This window comes from Manis pentadactyla, chromosome 14 (assembly GCF_030020395.1).
Source record: "Manis pentadactyla isolate mManPen7 chromosome 14, mManPen7.hap1, whole genome shotgun sequence".
Taxonomy (NCBI): domain Eukaryota; kingdom Metazoa; phylum Chordata; class Mammalia; order Pholidota; family Manidae; genus Manis; species Manis pentadactyla.
Genome location: NC_080032.1, coordinates 63,938,434 through 63,956,302, shown reverse-complemented (window position 1 = coordinate 63,956,302; position 17,869 = coordinate 63,938,434). Strand labels below are relative to the sequence as shown.

Genomic DNA, 17,869 nt, shown 5'->3' with positions numbered 1-17,869 from the left:
TCAAACCCTTATAACAAATTATACATACATATAATGTATTTGATAATTCTGCTTCTCTGATTAAGCCCTGATGGGTATACCCTCATTATTTCAACCAATAAATATTAACTGAGAACCTACTATACGCCAGACAATAGGTTCTAGGTACTGGGGGTACATCAGTGAATAAAACAAAAGTCCCCACCCTTACCTTTACTGTTGTATTCCTGAGACACAACACGTTGCTGCAGACCCAGTTCTAGGCTAGGTTCTGGGTTGACTCCACTAACAATGGTGTGATCTTGTATTGAAATCCCTTCTCTCTCCATGCCTTGGTTTCTTCATTAGTAAAGTAGGGACATCAACTTTCCAACCTACTTCTCATACAAATGCAGCTAACTCAAATAGCTGTTGAAGATATTTGGAAAATCAATAGCTCTAAAAAAACCATAAAGGAAGCAAAAACCAAAAACCAGTCCAGGATGTTGTCATAATCTTTTATTATGTATCAAATTGTCTTTAACATAAATTACAACCTGATTTTGATAGACTTTAAAAAAATCTATTTAAAGAAAAAAAATCTCTTTATGTACAATATCTTTTGTCTAGAGTCTAGCAAATATAGTACCTTTCATGGCAGGATTTCTGCTTAACATAATAAGCAAACACAGCCAACCAAAAGAATATAAACCAAAGCAAACCAAATCCCCAAATCTCTCAACTACAAATATCCATATTGAATAAAGCATTAAAAAGACAAACCAAATAACTTTTTTTTTGTTTTAGAAATGCGGAATGAATACTAAAGTTAGTGGCAAAAGACCAAAAATAAAACCCTAAGGAGAGAGCCAACAATCCTCAGGGGCAGACCTTCCTGCTCAGGGCTGCAGGCCGACTCTAGACCATCTCTCGGTTCCTGCGGATTGCACAGCACAGAACCATACTGAAGATCATGCCAAAGACCTGGAAGACAGGAAGGAACGTGAGCAGTGAGGCTTTGCTGAGGCAAAGACGTGAGTCATTCAGACCAAGACACACAACAAGGAAAATGGTGACCGCAAAGCCGAGGGATTTACAGGTGCCGAAGCAGGAGATGTGCTGCCGGTACTGGGAAGGACCACTGGCTGGCGGGGTCTGAGAGTCTGTGGCCACTTGCTAATACAGGCTGCCCAAGTGACTTCCCTGGGGAACTTCCACGGTGAGTCAAAGCAGCTCAGAGCTCAATTTAATGCTCGAATTCCAAATATTCCAATAGTCCACAGAGGTGAGTAATTCACCTCCATCTTTGTGTCTGTGCCTTACATTCTATTTGGAATGATACTGTTATGCCTTTTTCCAAAGGCTGCTTCAAGCCTTTCTGAGATGCAGATTAGCAGTGCAAATAACCACTAAGAAAAAAAGTAACTCCTTCCGGAGAGTCTCCCAAGGGGCAGAAGGGCCGTGTCCCCACACTCCCTTATCAATCCCTCATGGGGAAGAGGAGATGACCCCAAGGACCCTTTTTGACCCTTGATGGTTTCTGGGGGCTGATTAGCAAGACAGTAGGTTATTTGAAGCTTTGAGTCTTCTTCCTGGTTGTCCACTTTTGGATGCCTTTCAGATAGAGGGGAGGTGAAAAACTCATACCCATGTAGCTTTTACTGAACTACTTTCTTGGTGAAAAAGAAAAGCAGGTACATGATGAAGACAGGTTGCTAAGATCATCCTAGGTTAGGTGACCTGCATGCTTGCTACTCCAAGCAAGGTCTGCGGATCAGCAGTCCTGGGCATCACTGCACATTTATCCCTGAACCTTAACAGTTCAGGAATGGATTCTGCAAACGCACTGGGTTTCAAATCCCAGATACTTCCTCACGAGCCCAGAGACTTTGACCAACTTACTCAACTGCCCTGTCTTTCCATTCCCTACCATCTCATAGGTATGGCAAGGATTGTATTAGCTGATAAATGAGTTGATGAGTTAAAGCAGTGCCTGGCCAGAGCACATGCCTCATGTTTACCACTAACAGGACCGCTCCCTTCCACGTCCCTGACACTCACCATCACCACGGCAATCCCGATGCCCACGGCGCCAATGATGTGGAACTTGTTCTCGAAGACATCTCTAATGGCCTCAGGGCAGGGCTGAGGGAGGCAGACCAAGGCCCAGGTCACCCACGCTGCTCCCTGCTCTAGGCACGCTGCCGCCCTCCCACATCCCCCCTTCCCATGGGGGGCTCTGGTGGTCCCAGAGAAACGGCCGGGAACAGGAGGACTGCTCAGTGGCTGGTGGGTGGATGGAAAGGAGAACCGAGAGAGGCACGGGATGTGGGTCCCTCAGATTTGGGAAGAAATTGGGGAAGGAAGAGGGCTAAGCCACTGTTTTTGGGTCTATTTCTTATCTGGCCACAGGTTACTTATTATTATTTTGAAGTTCAGACATTAGTTCTAGCATGTCATCAGCTATTCACAAACCTAAAAGCCAGGAGTCCAGGACCCAGAGCTCACCTGTCTGCAATGGCCTGAGTACTGGGAGAGGCGGAGCGCAGGGGAGCCCATGTCAGGCAGCTAGAACCCCTGGTTAGTTCCGGGGCTGGCCTTGGTTTTGTTGCCCTTGAGGACACAGAGGCCCAGGGGCGGGGGAATGAGATGGTCCCAGGGTCCCGTTCACGGGCGGAAGAGGTATTGGGGAAGCACGTGGACGCCTCCCTCCCAAACAGGGGGGCAGATTTCAGTCTGCCATCACGGGACTTGTCCAGAGCACTGGGCAGGGGCACCGGAGTCTTGTTCTAAGGCTTACCTTCAGCGTTATAGTTGAGAGTACGTCCTTTTTGGGGCAGATGTCTGAGATAAATTGTTCCACTCCTCCAGCCAAACCACAGCAGTCCAACTGCAGAGAGAAGAACAGGGATGGGGGGTGAGAGAAACAAATGGAGGGTGCCTGAACCGGAGATGTGAGGGTCTGTGCACACGTGTCCCAGAGGCAGGTCAGAAAGGCGGGGGTCTGCGAAGACAACATACCGCGGTGTGGATGGCTTTCAGTGTTTCCCGCTGGAGCTCGTCCTTGCCCTCTTTGAGCTTGTTGTACGTGTCCTTGTAGAATTCCTGGACTTCCTTTATCACCTGCAGTGGACAGACAAGAGGGGGCAGAGATGGCTTTTTCATGAACAAATGTCACTTGTTTCATTGTGTTCATGCTCAGTCAACAGATTCTGATGCTTGGAAAACGTCACCCTAGAGTGGCACTGCCTCTCCTGGTGCCTCCAGGCCCCCAGCCCTGCAGGTCCTGGGAACCTGTTCTGGACACTTCCGCTCCTTGTTCTGAACCTCTGGTCCATCCCTTCAGCCCCATGTGGCTCTTTCCCTGCCACCTGTGATCACAATCAAATCTCCTCAGTTAAATAACAACAGAACAGGACCTGGCTCCTTCCTCAGGCTTCTGCCTGCTTCCCTTCTTCACTTAGAAACTGTGTGACTTTGGGCAAATTATCAAGCCTCTCTGGACATCAGTTTCTGCCTGTGTAGCATCGAGATTGTAGTGGTCCCTGCTTTGGAGGTCACTGAGGACCTGAATGCGGTATTGTGCATTAAGTGATAGTACAGTGTCTGGTAGAGTTAATGGGGCATAAATATTATTAGCTCTTTGGATGTAACAGATGTACGGTTACCCTCCTGTCCCTGGAGAGTGGCATCCGGTTGGGTGGATGTCTGGCCTGTGTCCCCATCCCCCTACCCAGCACTCCTCCCCCAGCACCCTTCCTCAGCGTGCCTTCCTCTGGCCCCGGCTGCAGCTTTGGTCGCCTGGGTCCCTCAGTCACCAAAACACAACAAACAACAGGTTTGCTGCACCAGTGTCTCTCTTCTTCCCCTCCCCTCCTTCTGCTAAACACAAAACAACCCACCTATAACGCTGTCTGACACGGCCCATCCCTGCCTACAGCTCTTTGGTGGTGCCCGAAGGGGGCCCATGCTGTCCTCAGACCCTTTCTTCGCCGGCAAGTACCCTGGTCTCCCACCCATTTTCCTCCTAAAATCCTCGCTCTCATCACGGTCAGATCAGTGCCCCCTCTCTCCAGGGAACCACAGGATGCAGTTTCCCCACTCCACCTTTTCAAACCCCACGGGACTCTGGGATATGCATGACTTCTAGGGCAATTCTCAAACACACGTTTTTCTCCCACAGCATGTGGCAAAGTTCCTCAAAGTGGGAACCACAGCTTGTGCGTTGCTTGCTGGGCTTTGCAGTGTCTGGCCCCACTGCACCTGGCTGACGGTGGTGCAGATTTACAGTCAGGTGAGGGGCCAAGGGTACCCCGCCCACACAAAGCCATGTTTTCCTAGGCCATCCATCCTTCCAGGAGTTGGGGAAAGGGCTGCTGAGGGGTGAGGCATGGACACAGACCCAACAGATATTCCCTGAGCATCTGCCATGTGGCAGCCTTGTCCCAGGATGTGGAAGCAGGGGCTGGCACATGCCCACACAGGGTGGCACATAGGCTGCCCCGGGGATGCACACGTTCCGATGGGATGTGGTGAAATAAGGCGCTGAGAACTCAAAATGACAGCTGGGCACCCATCCACCCTCATCATCCCCACCTCCCAAACTCCCAAGCCCAGGTCACTGCAGGTCCCATGAGATGTATGGGAAAACCTACCTCATCTTTATGGGAATAGCCCCAGACGGCCGCTGCGACTTCAATGGCAAATATCACCAAGAGGAAGGTGAAGAACTGGAAGGCAAAGTGGGGGGGGTGAGGCCAGCTGGGCGCGCAGGTGGGGGCTCTGATGCAGCTGGGAAGGGGCAGGGAAGCCGATGGGCTGCGGAGCTGAGCTGAGGGGGGCAGGGAGGGAGCCTGGCAGAAGGCAAAGGCTCCCCTCAGAGTGACAGACCTGGGCTCTGAAACCCAGAACTGGGGCTTCTAAGGTGCTAATGAGGAGTTGGTGGTCAGCGATGGATACCACTGGCCACTCTCAGAACCCACAGGTATTCGGGGAGATGAAGGAAGTGAATACACACTGGAGCATGAGGAATAGCACACCAAATTTTGAAAGGAGAAGGCAAAGGTACTTGTGGATTCAGGGAAAAGAAGCAAACATGGTCCTAGAAAAAGTGAAAAGCAAAGTCCTGGCATTGAGTCGCCTACGGGAAGTGACAGGACAGAGGCCCCAGCAAGGAAGAGCAGGGTGCGGCCCCACAGGGGAGGGGGGTGGCGGGGCAGGGCCTGCAGCAGAGGGATGTGGGGGCCGCGGGGCACTCACCAAGCCCAGCATGCACTGGGACTCCTGCACGGCCCCACAGCAGCCCAGGAAACCCACCAGCGTCATGAGGGCACCTGCTCCGATGAGAATATAGACTCCTGCGGGGAGCGGGTGGGACGGAGGTGTCAGTGGGGAGGCCCAGCCAGTTCCTGCAACTCCTCTTCTCTCTACAAGACTCTGTGCCTCCCCCAACTCGCCCTGCTCCTCTCTTGGTGAAAAAGAACCCCATCCTTCCAAGAGCTTCTCCGCCTCTGCTCTGAGTCTCCTCCCTACCTGGCTGTCTTCTAGGACCGCATCCCATCACACCTGTACCCTGAACTTACCCTCAAGACTTCCTGGAAGCTACCCAGGGGGACAACAATATCCACCCCCCAGACTCTACTCAGGACACAAACTGCAGCAAGACAAATCCATTCATGCCGATTAAAATAGCCTCTCCAAAATTAGGCTCAGTTCCCTGTTGGCCTCTAGCCAACAGCAGAGGCTGTCAGAGGAGGCGTGCAGCAAGACAGGGCTGTGCGCACGCTCAGACATCCACACTCTGGGTGGCCAGCTCTGCCCGAGTCCCTGAAGCAAGGCGTCCCTGTCCTGCTGCAGGTGGCTGTTAGGCACGTGCAGGTACTAACACCCAAGGGCATATGTTGCCAAAAGCACCTTGCAAAGAACACAGGCCTGGCATCAGAAGACCCTCGTTCTGGTCCCAACTCTGCTACACACTGCTGTGTGATCTTGGGTAAGACACCTTCCCTCTCTGGGCCTCAATTTCTTTGTTAGTAAAATAAGAGATTGCTTGCTAGAAAACTTCAAAAGACCCCTTATAGTGCATTAAAGAGATCACACAATTGCACGTTTACCTACTCTAGGTGAAGGGTGAAAAAAACCCTCCTCACTAAAGGGAGGATGAGTGACAGTTTCTAAGCTCTCAATCCAAGTAACCAAGGAAGAGGCCACTCAACTCCATGCAAATTCTTGGGACCAGGGGACACAGAGGAGCAGCATGGCCCTAGTCATTTCCCAATGCCCAGGAAACGTCCAGAGGGGCCCACCTTGCAGTCGTGTTCTTGAGAAGCCACAGCTGACCTGCAGGGCCCACCCCTCTCTCTGGCACCCCATACACAGGCCCAGTGGGAAAGCTGGCAGCAAGGGTCTGGTCTCTCTGTCTCGCAGGCCTGCTCCACTCCACCTGGGGGGGGCTCCTGCCTCATGTGAAGAGTACCAGCTCTAAAGCCCAGAACGCCCAGGCTTGAAGCCAGCTATGCCATCCTGGGAAAGCCCCTTGATGTCTCTGGGCTAAGTTTTCTATCTGCAAGATGGGGATGGTAATGATACCGACCTTAAGGACTGCCGTGAGGATTAAGTGGTATGAGCCAAGTGTGCACAACAATTCCTACTCCTGATCTGCATACAAATGATGAGGGTCAGTCATGAAATCAGTGATGAATTTGTATCTGCTTGCTGATTCCCTCCCTACTAACTGGGACCAGGGAGACATCCTTGGACTAGGGGCTAAAAGCAAGACTGTCTGTGATGTGTCCACACAATATTCAACAGGACATGCCAGTGAAAACCCTCGGCAGGTGTCACAGTGACCTCATTGTCCTAAATCTGTACACCCAGAGCAGGGACGAGGCTTCTCAGGCAACAAACCATGCAGTCGGCCTGCAGCTGAGGTTCACGGGCAGCGCTGAGCTGAGCACACAAGGGAGCACTTGTGACTCTCCCCCGTCCCCCCCACATCTGCTGTGATGCTGTCACATGGGTTCACCGGCAAACCCCCACGCTGCATGAATACGGGCATTGTTCCTGTGCACGCCTGGCCCAGTCTGGGCAAGGGGACAAATGCAGCTTGTCCTCGAGTCAAGTCCCATCCTCCTAGGCAGTGTGACACTGTGGGGCCCCAGGCCCGACTGGGACGAGCAGCGCAGCCCCACCCAACTCTGGGCTCCAACATGGGGACACCAGCTGGCTGAAGAGTAACAAGGCCTTTCTCCCATCTTGTGGGACAAGACATCCAAGGGTGAGGTCACCCCTTTGAGCTCCACCACAGGGGCTGAATAAACAGGGAGCAGTAAGAGATCAAGGGGACTTACGAGCACATGCAACAGAATTGAGTGGGAATGAGCAGGCACGTTTTCTCTAAGTCCAGGTCCCAGGTCATGAGCCTGGGTGACCTTGGCGGTCCATCTGCAAGCAGACCTCCGAAGCCATGGGACCACTGGAGGTTTTGGGCCACTTTTTCAAAGGGCCCTCCAGAGCTGCCCCTGGAAGCCATGGGACCACTGGAGGGTTTGGGCCACTTTTTCAAAGGGCCCTCCAGAGCTGCCCCTGGAAGGGATCTTCCTAGCTCGTGAGCCCAGTGACGATAAGTGACGACGCGTTCCCCTTTACAAAGCAAGTGAGTGTGTTAGCTTTCTGTCTGACTCATGGAAAAAGTTATTCGTCATGGAGCCTTCTCTGGGATTACTGCAGTAATTTGCTGAATTTGCCATTCTCAGGTTGACATTATAGGCCCAATTTAAAAAGAAAAGCTTTTGGTGCGGCAGTAGCATATGCCAGGTTGTCCTTTACACAAGAAATGGAGCGTTCTTTTCCATCAGCTTATCAGGGCCCTCGGCTTCGGCTAGGGAGTGGATGCATCAGCCTCTTGTCACAGTCCCAAACCCCATCTTGCAAATAGCACCTGCCACACCTGTTTGTGTGGAGATCAAAATCCAGCAGAGCCTCTGGCCTCCACTTGCTTATAACAGTTGATTATCTCCCACCGACTCAACCAGGGGTTCAGAGGAACCCTAGCTTACTTTCCCCACAGCTCTCTTGGGCCCCCCCTCCCTTTCACTGATGGCTGTACTCATCTGTAAGCAGGCCAGTGAGCTTCCTTTGCCAAGCATGAGGGTTCACCGTGATGGGGAGGTGTGGGCGTATAAGCTCTGCCATTCGGGACCAGAAAAGCAGGCAGAGAGCAACCAAACTGCCCAGGCCACCGGCTGGCTGAGGGCCGGTGCTGTGTGTCCTGGAGATCATCCGCTGCCTGGTCATAAAAAGGGGGATGGTCCTAAGGAGGGGTGGAGCCCTGCAGATGATGCCCTCACTGGCTATGGTTCTGGAAGGACACCAAGGTGTCAAGAGGCTGCTGGCCTGGGACCAAGAAAATGAAGTTCCCCAACATGTTTGTTGCCTGGGATTACAGATACTGCCGACCTGTTCAGCCTCCCAGGGCCTGACACGGAGAGAAGGCCCATCTGAGGTTGTCAGCTGCTCTGGATTCACCACAGATAGCTCTGAATGTTGGAAAGTTTCTTTTTCAAAATACTTCTCTGCCTGGCTATAGTCTTCTATTTTGAAAGTTGAAGCCCCACTGGAGGAAAGACACCTTTGGGTCCTTCAGGTTTCCTGAAGAGTCAGCTGTGTGGTCAGGCTGGCCTGTGGGTTGCCCTACAGACAGATGGTTATTGACCCAGTGCAAGGGACGGTCACCCTATGAGGTCAGGAATGGCAGCCTGGGTTGGAGCTGGCACTCTTCTGCTGCAAGAGAGAAGGGTCTGTGGGTTGATACAAAGGCTGGTGTCACAGCCCTTGGGGGAAGGGGACACAGAAAATGAAGCCTCTTTGGCCCTCTGACCATGGATGACAATTACTGTTTCCCAAAACACTCAGTGAGGCGTAGGGCCCAGTCAGACCCAAGCGGTCACTCAGCTGAATGGATACTCTGGTGTCCCATGTGTCACCCTCCATTCCCTGGGCTTCTGCAAGCAGAACAATCTTCAGAGCTGAGCCCCTTCCCAGGATGGGATGGGGGTTCCAGCTGAGTAGGGTCTGCATGTGAGGGGTAAGGGGGCAGTGGCCAGTGTCCCTTTGGGATTGTGCCTTCAAACTATCCTCCTGGTCACTTAAGGCATGACCGCTGGCCATGGGGGCCCCTGGATGCTCTGAGGTTCCCAGGGACACTCTGGCTTCTCCAGCTGTGGGCCCATCACTCTCCTGACACTGCACGAGCCTCTCCCGCTTGCCATGAGGCTGAGGCCACAAGTGCTGGGGGCTTCTCTCCTCCGATGACAATATGGGCAAAGTCAAAAGGCCAAGAGAGCCTCCACCCCACTCCGTTTAGTCAGGGAAGGTGTTTTCCTCCTGAAGACAGTTTCCCCATAGTAAAATAAAGCACAGATAATCCAAGAAGCAGTTTTCATAGGCCTGGGTTCAAATCCCAGCGCTGCCTCCTTTCTAGGCCCTGGTTTCTTCATTGAGGAGATGGGAGTCATTCTGTGCACCTCAAAGAGTTTCGAGGATTTGTTTATGTAACAGTATGTGTGAGAGAGTTAATGACATACAAAGAAGGGACTCAAAATTGTGCTTTTCTCCTAGCTCCATCCACCACTAATGAGATCCCAACTTCCCACGTCTAAAAATACACAGAATCCGCCAGAATACTAGATAACAGGAGACACAAGCCTGTTGTTGGGAGGACTGTTAGGAGAAGGCACCCTGCAGAGCACAGTGGGAGACAGGGTGGGGAGGGGGGCCTCCTGAGGACAGAAAACCAGCCTGAACTAGATGCCACATTCCGGCGGCTTGGAGGGGTCACAGCTCCCTGGTGTGGTGTTTCAGGCTGTGCAGACAAGGTCTCCCCACTTGGCGTCCTGCCCCTGCCGCCCCAGCTCCATAGGCCACATTCCAGGCTCCCGCTGTTGTTAAATAAGTCAGGCACTATGGAAACCTGCTCCCTGAAAACTGTGTAGCATTAGTTTTTTGTTTTTTTAAAAAACCAGCAACACATAGTATGCTTTTCTTTCCAACAATAGGGAGACACACCCTAAAAAAACCCCAACAACGAAAAGCAGTAAAGCAGGGAAGCTGTCCACAGGCCGTGGTGGGTACAGTCTGGCTTAAGGCCGGCCTCTGGGAGGTGGGAAGGGGTCTGCATGGCTGCCAGCCACCAGCATCTTCCTGAAGGCCCGAGTGATACTCTTCAGACTGTTTTCTCCTCCTTTTTTTAAAAATAACTTCTTTGGTGGGTGGGAAGGAAGTGACCAAACTTAAATTTACACTTTGAGCTTGAGGACATGACAGCATCATTCTAAAAATAGGGGCTAGTTTTGTTGCTTGTAAATGAAATGTTTCCTATCTCCAAACCAGGCAGTAAGGAGAGCCACTGATTCTGTGAATTCATCAGAAATGGGGGTGGAGGGCTCGTAGGTAAGGCCTCAAGGATCCTACTTTCTCATGGTGATACAGCCCTGGAGGCGAAAGAAAGATGCGAGAAATGCTGCCAAGGAGACTGTGTGTAGAAAAACACCTGCAAAGTCGATGCATGTTTAAATTGGAAACCTTTGCCTCAGAGCAAAAGCATGTTGGAAAACAAGCAAATGGAAAAGAAACACCTATGGCATTTGCGCCAGCACCAGAGGTCTAAATGAAGGCTTCAGCCTGCTGGCCTCTTATTCACTTTGGCTGTTTTGTCCTGGAGGCAGGTCTTGGGTATCAGTGTTTCCCTGAACAGTGGGGAGGAGCCGCTTCTCCTTTTCCTGGCACTGTGGACCCCTAGGATCAAGTTTTTTGAATTAAGGGAATGACTGAGCCTGAGAAGATACGATATTAGGAGAGGATCAGGGACAGACAGAGTTCTTAAACCCTCAGGGGTGGCACAGCCAACTTCCCATCAGAGAAACGGTCAAAAAGCCAGACTTAGTCAGCATGAAGAGAGAAACCATATCAGTTGAATGCAAATTCATGGTAAATCCAGCTACACAAAAGCACAGAATTAAAGGGACACTGCCTGGCCCATGGGCCAGAGCAAAACATGTGCCTTTCCCAAGGCCAGGTCCCTGGATCTACCCAGAATTCCCAGAGTTGAAGGAAGCACCATGTCTCCTCCGCCTCACCTGTGTAGAAGCTGGAGTGGTTATTTTCTTGCTCAAAGATGCTCTTGGTCTGAGAGTCGAATCGGAGCCATAGCCCAATGGCAAGGACTGCTATCCCGGCAAGCTGCAAGACAGACAGGACATTGGCATTAATCCCAGCTGCCAGGGAGAGCCCTGCCCCCAAGCGCCAGAGGTGAGACTTGCAAAGGACTCTGGGACCAGCTTGGGTCACTGTCCCTTGCCAGCACCGGGAGTGGCCAGTATGGGGTGGGCGATCAGTCCATTTGTAAAAATATCATGAGTGGGGACTACAATTACCTATAGCAGTACAGCAAGTAGTAGAATGGTTATTTTATGAACAGAATATAGTGAGAATGAGCCCACTGCAGCTGTGTGCAATATCACGGGCACATTTCCTGACGCTACACAGAAGCAAGAGTGGCAGAACATATACAGCTAATATACTATGTGTAGCACATATAAATTACTAAGGATAAAGAAATAAAGTGATTTCAAGTCAAGGGATGAGGGATTTCTGATCAGGGAACAGCCCTAGTGGGGCAGGGTCCTCTCGAGGGCACTGGCAATAGTCTAGCTTTTGACTTGGGTGCTGGTGACATGGATATTCACTTAACTACTCTTTAACCTGATCACGTTCTATACACTACTCTGTGTATATCATACAATAAAAAGAAGCTGCCCCAAGGACACACCCATACAGCCACGCAGCTGTGAGTCCTTATCACCTGCACAGCCCAGTAGACGACATCTCAGGGCCCCTAAGTTGCCGACATTTGGTCCTTTCCCTTTCCACCCCGGGAAACCTTACAAGCAGACCTGCCCAGTTTTAGGCACATGCCTCCTCAAGAGTGATCCTTATAAACATCAGACAAGAAACCTCCAGGTAATCTTCCAATCTTTCAACCTTACGAAAACTCTATTTCATATAGGTGGGCAAGCTGAGATTCGGGACCCCCAAGGGCAGACTTTTCAATCAGAGACAGGACCGAGGTGCCAAATCCGGGCCCAGCCTTGTTGAATCAGATGCCTCCTGCAAGGCCACCCCCACCCCGGGCATTAGCTGAGCTCCCAGCTCCCTTGTACCAGGGTGTGCCCGTGACTCACAGGCCGCAGTGTAGTGGCCGGCTGGACAAGTGAGTGGGAGGGGGGCTCCGGGCCAAAGCCCAGGCCCCAGGTTTCACTGGCCCACCCCCTCAACAGAGGTGCCCTACGTCACAGCCACAGCCCTGCTCCTCAGGGCGCTTGGCTCTGTGCCCAGGGACTGGGACAGGCCTCTTTCCCTCACTCCTTGCTCTTCTCCTTTTCCTGTGACTCGGCAGTGGGTTTGATGTGCTGGGTGGAGAGTGGAGATGGCAAGAGTGGGGAGTGTGACCCAAGGCCTCAGCCTGCAGTACAGTCAAACCGTGTCTACACTTGCAGTGGCATAGGCTGCCAGGGCTAGGAGACTGTATTAGAAGCACTGGAGAGGCACCAATGGGCTTTGCGGGAAGTTCCTGAGTGCTCAAGTCGCCAGGGCCCATCCCTCCCCTAGGCACTGAGCACCTTCCTGGACCTCTCCAGCCTCATCTCAGGGAAGATAACGCCAACAATTGTAAGAACCGCACAATGCCAAGTGCCCGGTGGCTGGTCAATGCAGGACAGAAAACTCCCGGATGCTGGGCCTGAAAGACTAGGGATTTTAGAGTTAGAAGGCACCTGAGAGCTTTGGGCTCAGACATATGTGTGGGTTTTCCTTCTTACAAACAGAAGACCTGCAGGTGAGTGAGGCCTGCTCCACAGACAGCAGATGTGACTCTGTGGGAGGGACAGTCCCGCTGTGGTCTCCAGCCTGGATACGCTGCTCAGAGGGGCTCTCCGGACTTAAGCACCACCCCTAGAGCAGAGGCATGGGGGCTCAGCAGGGACATCCTGGGTCAAACACACTGAGTGGGTCTCAACTCTGTGGAGCGCAGGCCCCGGCCTAGCTCCCCTGGGGTCCTGGAGGCTCAGAAGAAACATGGTACTTTTCTTCTCCCAAAACAGAGGCCAGCTATGTGTTCAGAGGTAGTTCTGTTCGGTGAGCGCTTAACTTAGCCTCTACCCTCACCTTGGGGTGCTGTGGCCAACGGTATCTGGGACCTGGGAGAGGCTGTGTGTGTCCTTTACTGTCCTTTCTGCTCCAGGCTTGTGCTTATCAAAAGAATTACCTTCAGTCAACTTGTTCTCCCTGTTGATAAAATTACTTACCCACCCCTTACTCTGCCAGGAAAATTCTTAAACAAGTCACCATGGAAAGAATAAAAACAATCCCATCCCAAAGAACTAAGGTACAAAAGGCGATGGCAGGCTGCTCTGCACAGATGCACTCATGGGCAGGGGCTAAGACTCAGCCTCTCTGGGAACAATTCCATGCTCCCTAATGACAGGGCACCCAAATACACTTCCAATGGTGAGGCCTCTATTTTGTAATTTCAAGGATCCTGAGCCTGTTGTGGAAGTCCAGTCATTTATCTGGTTGACTCATACAGGCAAGGAGGACGCTGTGACAGGAAGCAAAAGGGGAGAGATTTCAGGCCACGGAGAAGGCCAGATACAGGTCTGGGGAGCCCTGCATGGCTGCACCCCACCCCAAACCTATTGTGATGCTGTTTTGATTATCAAAGACACAGCACTTTGCTGAAATAAAGCAGCAAAAGTGGCTGGCTATGGAGAAATGCAAAAAGGAGTAATAGATCTCAACCTCTTATACCTAAAAACTCACTCTAAGATAAAGTTCAAGAAACCTGGGTAGAGGGTGGTCGGGGCAGGACTGGGAGCCTTGGTTTACAAAAATCACAGAGCAAGGGGTCCTCCTGCCTTTTTTGATTAAATTACTGAGTTAATTGGCCTGACGGGATGATATGTGGATCATGAGCTGCCCCTTTTCTGTAACACTATTTGGGAAACTGCTTCAGCTGGCTGGGTCATGATGGTCTGGGGTCAGAGGGCGAGGCAGACCCAGCACCGACGAATCTTGGCCCCCACAGTCGAGCAGGCAGCACTGTCTAAGGGGCTCGAGTACCTCCTGGTGGAGGTGTGGCATCAAGGGGCACTCAGCCCACACCTGGCTCTCACCCCAGCCACTTGAATACTAGGAGGAACCCAATGGGAAAGGACCCCCCAAAACCAGAGTTTTAGTTCTTTAAAAAAGGGTGCTGACCTAATTATTAAAGGATGCCATAACGTAAGAAAATAGTGGTCTGGGAGGCCAAGACATTGGTGGTCACCTCCCAGGTTAATTAACTGACACGTGGCGGGAGTGCCGGCTGCAGTCACCAAGGCTCTCACACCCCTGCCACCATCGCAGGATCTGGACAGGTCCGACACAGAAGCCCGGTTACATCCTTCCCGGCCCACTGGGCCCTCGGAAGCAGTCAGCAACCTGCCCAGATTGCGAAATGGTCTGGTGGGGGGGGAGTAAAAAGTCCAATGCCTCTGTCCCCAGCCTGCAGCCCTGCCCACAGTTGGCCTGGTTACCTCGTTTCCAATTAAAGTCAAAGGGAAACGTTCCGGTTTTGCTGAGAAAAGCTCCTACACCTCCAGGCCAGAAATGGTCCCATTGGTTCCACAGTACAGAGAGGAAAAGGATGGCTTTTCCCCCGTTGTTTTACTGGGAATTTCTTCCTTTCTTCATGCATGTCCATTTTTTTTCTTAGAAGACAGGCCATGAGAAACAGATGCAACAAACTGAAATTGAGGATATTCTACCAAGTACTTGATCAGTACTTCTCGAAGCAGTCAAGGTCATGACAAGGCAAGACTTAACCGCCACAGAGCAGATACGGAGACAGGACCATTGTCCTGTGGCACCGTGGGCGGGGGCCTCAACAGCAAGAGGCATTGCTGGAAACATGACTGAAATCCGCCCGCGTCTAGATTAGGTGACGGTAATGTGCCAATGTCAGCTAATTGGTCGTGACAAATGTAACATGGTAATGGGGAGTATGAGGAAACCCTCCACGCCACTTTCCTGTAGATCTAAAATGATTCTAAAACTGAAAGAGAGAGAGAGAGAGAGAGAGAGAGAGAGAGAGTGTGTGTGTGTGTGTGTGTGTGTGTGTGTGTGTGTGTGTACAGAGATGATGGGGCCTTTCTTTCGAAGTTTCCTGTCCCCTTAAGAACCTGCTCTGTTAATCCTCTTTCTTGCTTCTGCCACCGTTTCACCCTTTGCCAACACACACAGGCAGATTTCTCTAACCTAAAAATCCAAACAGAATCAGCCCTCTTCCTCCACCGTCACGGCTCCTGCTGGGTCCTCTGTGCTGTGATGCCCGAGCTGGTGGCTTACCCTCCCTCATCCAAGGCCCTCGGCGCTCTCTGCCAGCCCTCCCTGTCTGCCTCCCGCCTGACGCAGACAGTGGCATTTCTCTGAAAGGCTCAGACGCCTTAGGTCAGTCGCCAAGTTTGATTTATACGCTTTCGCTTTGTTTTCTGATCTCTCAGCACAAGACCAAGGAATTACTTCCTCCTCCCCTGCTCCTTAGATGGAATTGCCTGAAGCTTCCCAAGTAAGTCTAGTGTGCTCCCTGCTCTGCTCAGAAGTCCCTCCTCCTGGAACGCCACCCTGGCCACCTAGGCCTGCTGCTTCTCCACCAAGATACCCTCCGTCTCCTCCCTGTGAGCTCTGCAGTGTTCATCTCTGTGGCACCCTCACCCTCACCCTCTGCTGGCCCTTGTGTGTGTGTGTGTGTGTGTGTGTGAGAGAGAGAGAGAGAGAGAGAGAGAGAGAGAGAGAATGTGTGTGTGTGATCTCATCAGAGCACAAAGCTCCGTGGGGGCAGAGCAGCTTCTCCATTATTTTGGTAGCCCACTGCCCGGTGCACACTCTGGACAGACCACTCATCACTAAGTAATTGTTCAGTAAGTGAAAGATTACTCCAATCAAAGAGAATCTCTCATACCAACCAGAATTCCCTCTCTTGAGTCTTCTCCTCTTGGACAAGCCTCTTTCCCAGCTGGCTTTTCATCCAAGTCCAGCATCTAATATCTTGTAACAAAAGCCAGCAACTACAAAGAGTAACCTGCCCAGAGAAAATACTGACAAAGACCCACAAGGGCAGGTGATGAACACCACAGATTTAGCGGCAAATCCATTTTAAAGGCTTTTGAAAATGAGTTTATGAAAGGTCCATGCACTGCTGCCCTTACCCATCAAGACAGTCCTGTTAGACACTCCAAATCTTGATAAGCACACAGGTAACCCGTCACCAGGGGCTTATGCCAGTTCCCGGAGACATGGGAACTCAGCACCGCCCCGTGCTCAGGCCAGCTGCCGACAATTTCCTGGTCACCGCCTCACTCACTACTGAAAACACAGCTCCCTACAGGCACCCACGCAAAGACCAGCATTTCAGTGAGTCACAAACCTGGCCTTAGGGGAGGCCCAGAAATCGTACACCAACACACCTGGAGTTAAAGGAAACATCTCCAGTTTCAAATGGAGATAGAAAATAAATCAAAGTGTGATGCCCTTGGACCCTATGCCAAGTTTGCGAAACTGGTTCCAGTTAGAACCTGAGGAGGGATTAATGGACAGGTGGCCCCACTGATAGAAACACTTAGAGTGAGCTTCTGGAAAGAAGGGGAGGTGACAAGAAGGAGAAAGCAACTGGTTGACAGAGGAGGTGGAGAGGGAGTGGGGGAGAGAGAGAGAGGAAGGGAGCATGTGCGTCCCTGTGTGGAAAGAGCCATGTCTACCTGCGGGACAAATGCCACTTCAAAGAAAATTCTCTCCTGGCAAGCAAACTGGGTGGTCTTGTCCAGGCCCCCTTCTCCTCTGGGTCCCCTCTTCTGTAACATGGCCTGACTGGTCACACATTTTTTAGGATGTAATACTCACTACGTTTCTCTGTCCAGCTGTCTCAGAAAGCTAAGAAATGGAGAACAGATCATCCTCCACAAGGGGTTTCTCTCAGAGGCCACTGAGGTCACACCTGCCACTTCGGGAGGGCTGGATGGGGACAGGGGTGAGGCTTGGGGAGAAGGGAGTGCTTTCTTTCCTACTGTCCATTGTCCTGGAAAAGCAATGGCTGTTTGGTTACTTGGTGAGCCTGTGATCATAGATGCTGCAAAATTTTTCAGGAAGGGGCAGGTGGCCTAACAGGATGACACGTGAGGAGCAAAAGCCCTGGCTCGGCCACCTGTCACTTGCACACAGCACAAGCCTGGGCCTTGTCTACACGGGGTGGGTGTCAGAACCACCTGGGGGAAGTGTAACCACACACCTGCAGGACACCATCCCAGGGGGTTCCATGCACTCCCCAGCAATCTTGCACGCACACCTATGTGCAGGATGGCTGTATTTGTGGATGGGCATGGACGCTGGGTCTAACTGTGCTGTGGCCTCCTAGGAGCTGTCTGACACTGAGCACCTTCCATAGCTTCTCTGAACCTTAGAGCTCTCATAAATTTATGAAGAAGATGGTATGATCCCGGTCTTGCCCTTAACCTAGGTTGAAGGTGAGGGATAAGGGAGGTGATACACATAAGATGCTCTGAAAACCACGAAGGGGTAGAGCCAGCCAGGTTCTGTAGGGAGAGTGATGATGATAACAAACCTTGAGAAAGACCTGACAGTGGGGCAGTCCATGTGGTGGATGGCAGCTGAATGTCCTGTTGTGATCTGAGAGGGTGGTTGGGCGGAGCAGGGCAGCTCAGGACAGCCTGGTTCTGTTTTCTGGTTGCTGTGTGGTGTAGGAAGGTGGATGCAATTACCTTCTTCACACCCCTGCACTGCCTCCCAGAGCCCCACCAGGACA

The 17,869-nt window shown here is 51.7% G+C and overlaps 1 protein-coding gene across 1 annotated transcript in view; it reads right to left on the bottom strand.

Moving 5' to 3' along the window:
* Positions 1–462: 462 nt before the first annotated feature.
* Positions 463–17,869, bottom strand: part of CD9 (CD9 molecule) — a 30,208-nt gene continuing 12,801 nt past the window's right edge. Inside the window, exons 2-8 of the mRNA XM_036910121.2 lie at positions 11,094–11,196; positions 5,218–5,315; positions 4,614–4,688; positions 2,980–3,081; positions 2,759–2,848; positions 2,020–2,103; positions 463–942 (exon numbers count right to left, since the gene is read on the bottom strand). Of these exons, the coding sequence (XP_036766016.1) occupies positions 877–942; positions 2,020–2,103; positions 2,759–2,848; positions 2,980–3,081; positions 4,614–4,688; positions 5,218–5,315; positions 11,094–11,196 (618 nt within the window). The 3' untranslated portion in view covers positions 463–876. The remainder of the gene's footprint in view (positions 943–2,019; positions 2,104–2,758; positions 2,849–2,979; positions 3,082–4,613; positions 4,689–5,217; positions 5,316–11,093; positions 11,197–17,869) is intronic.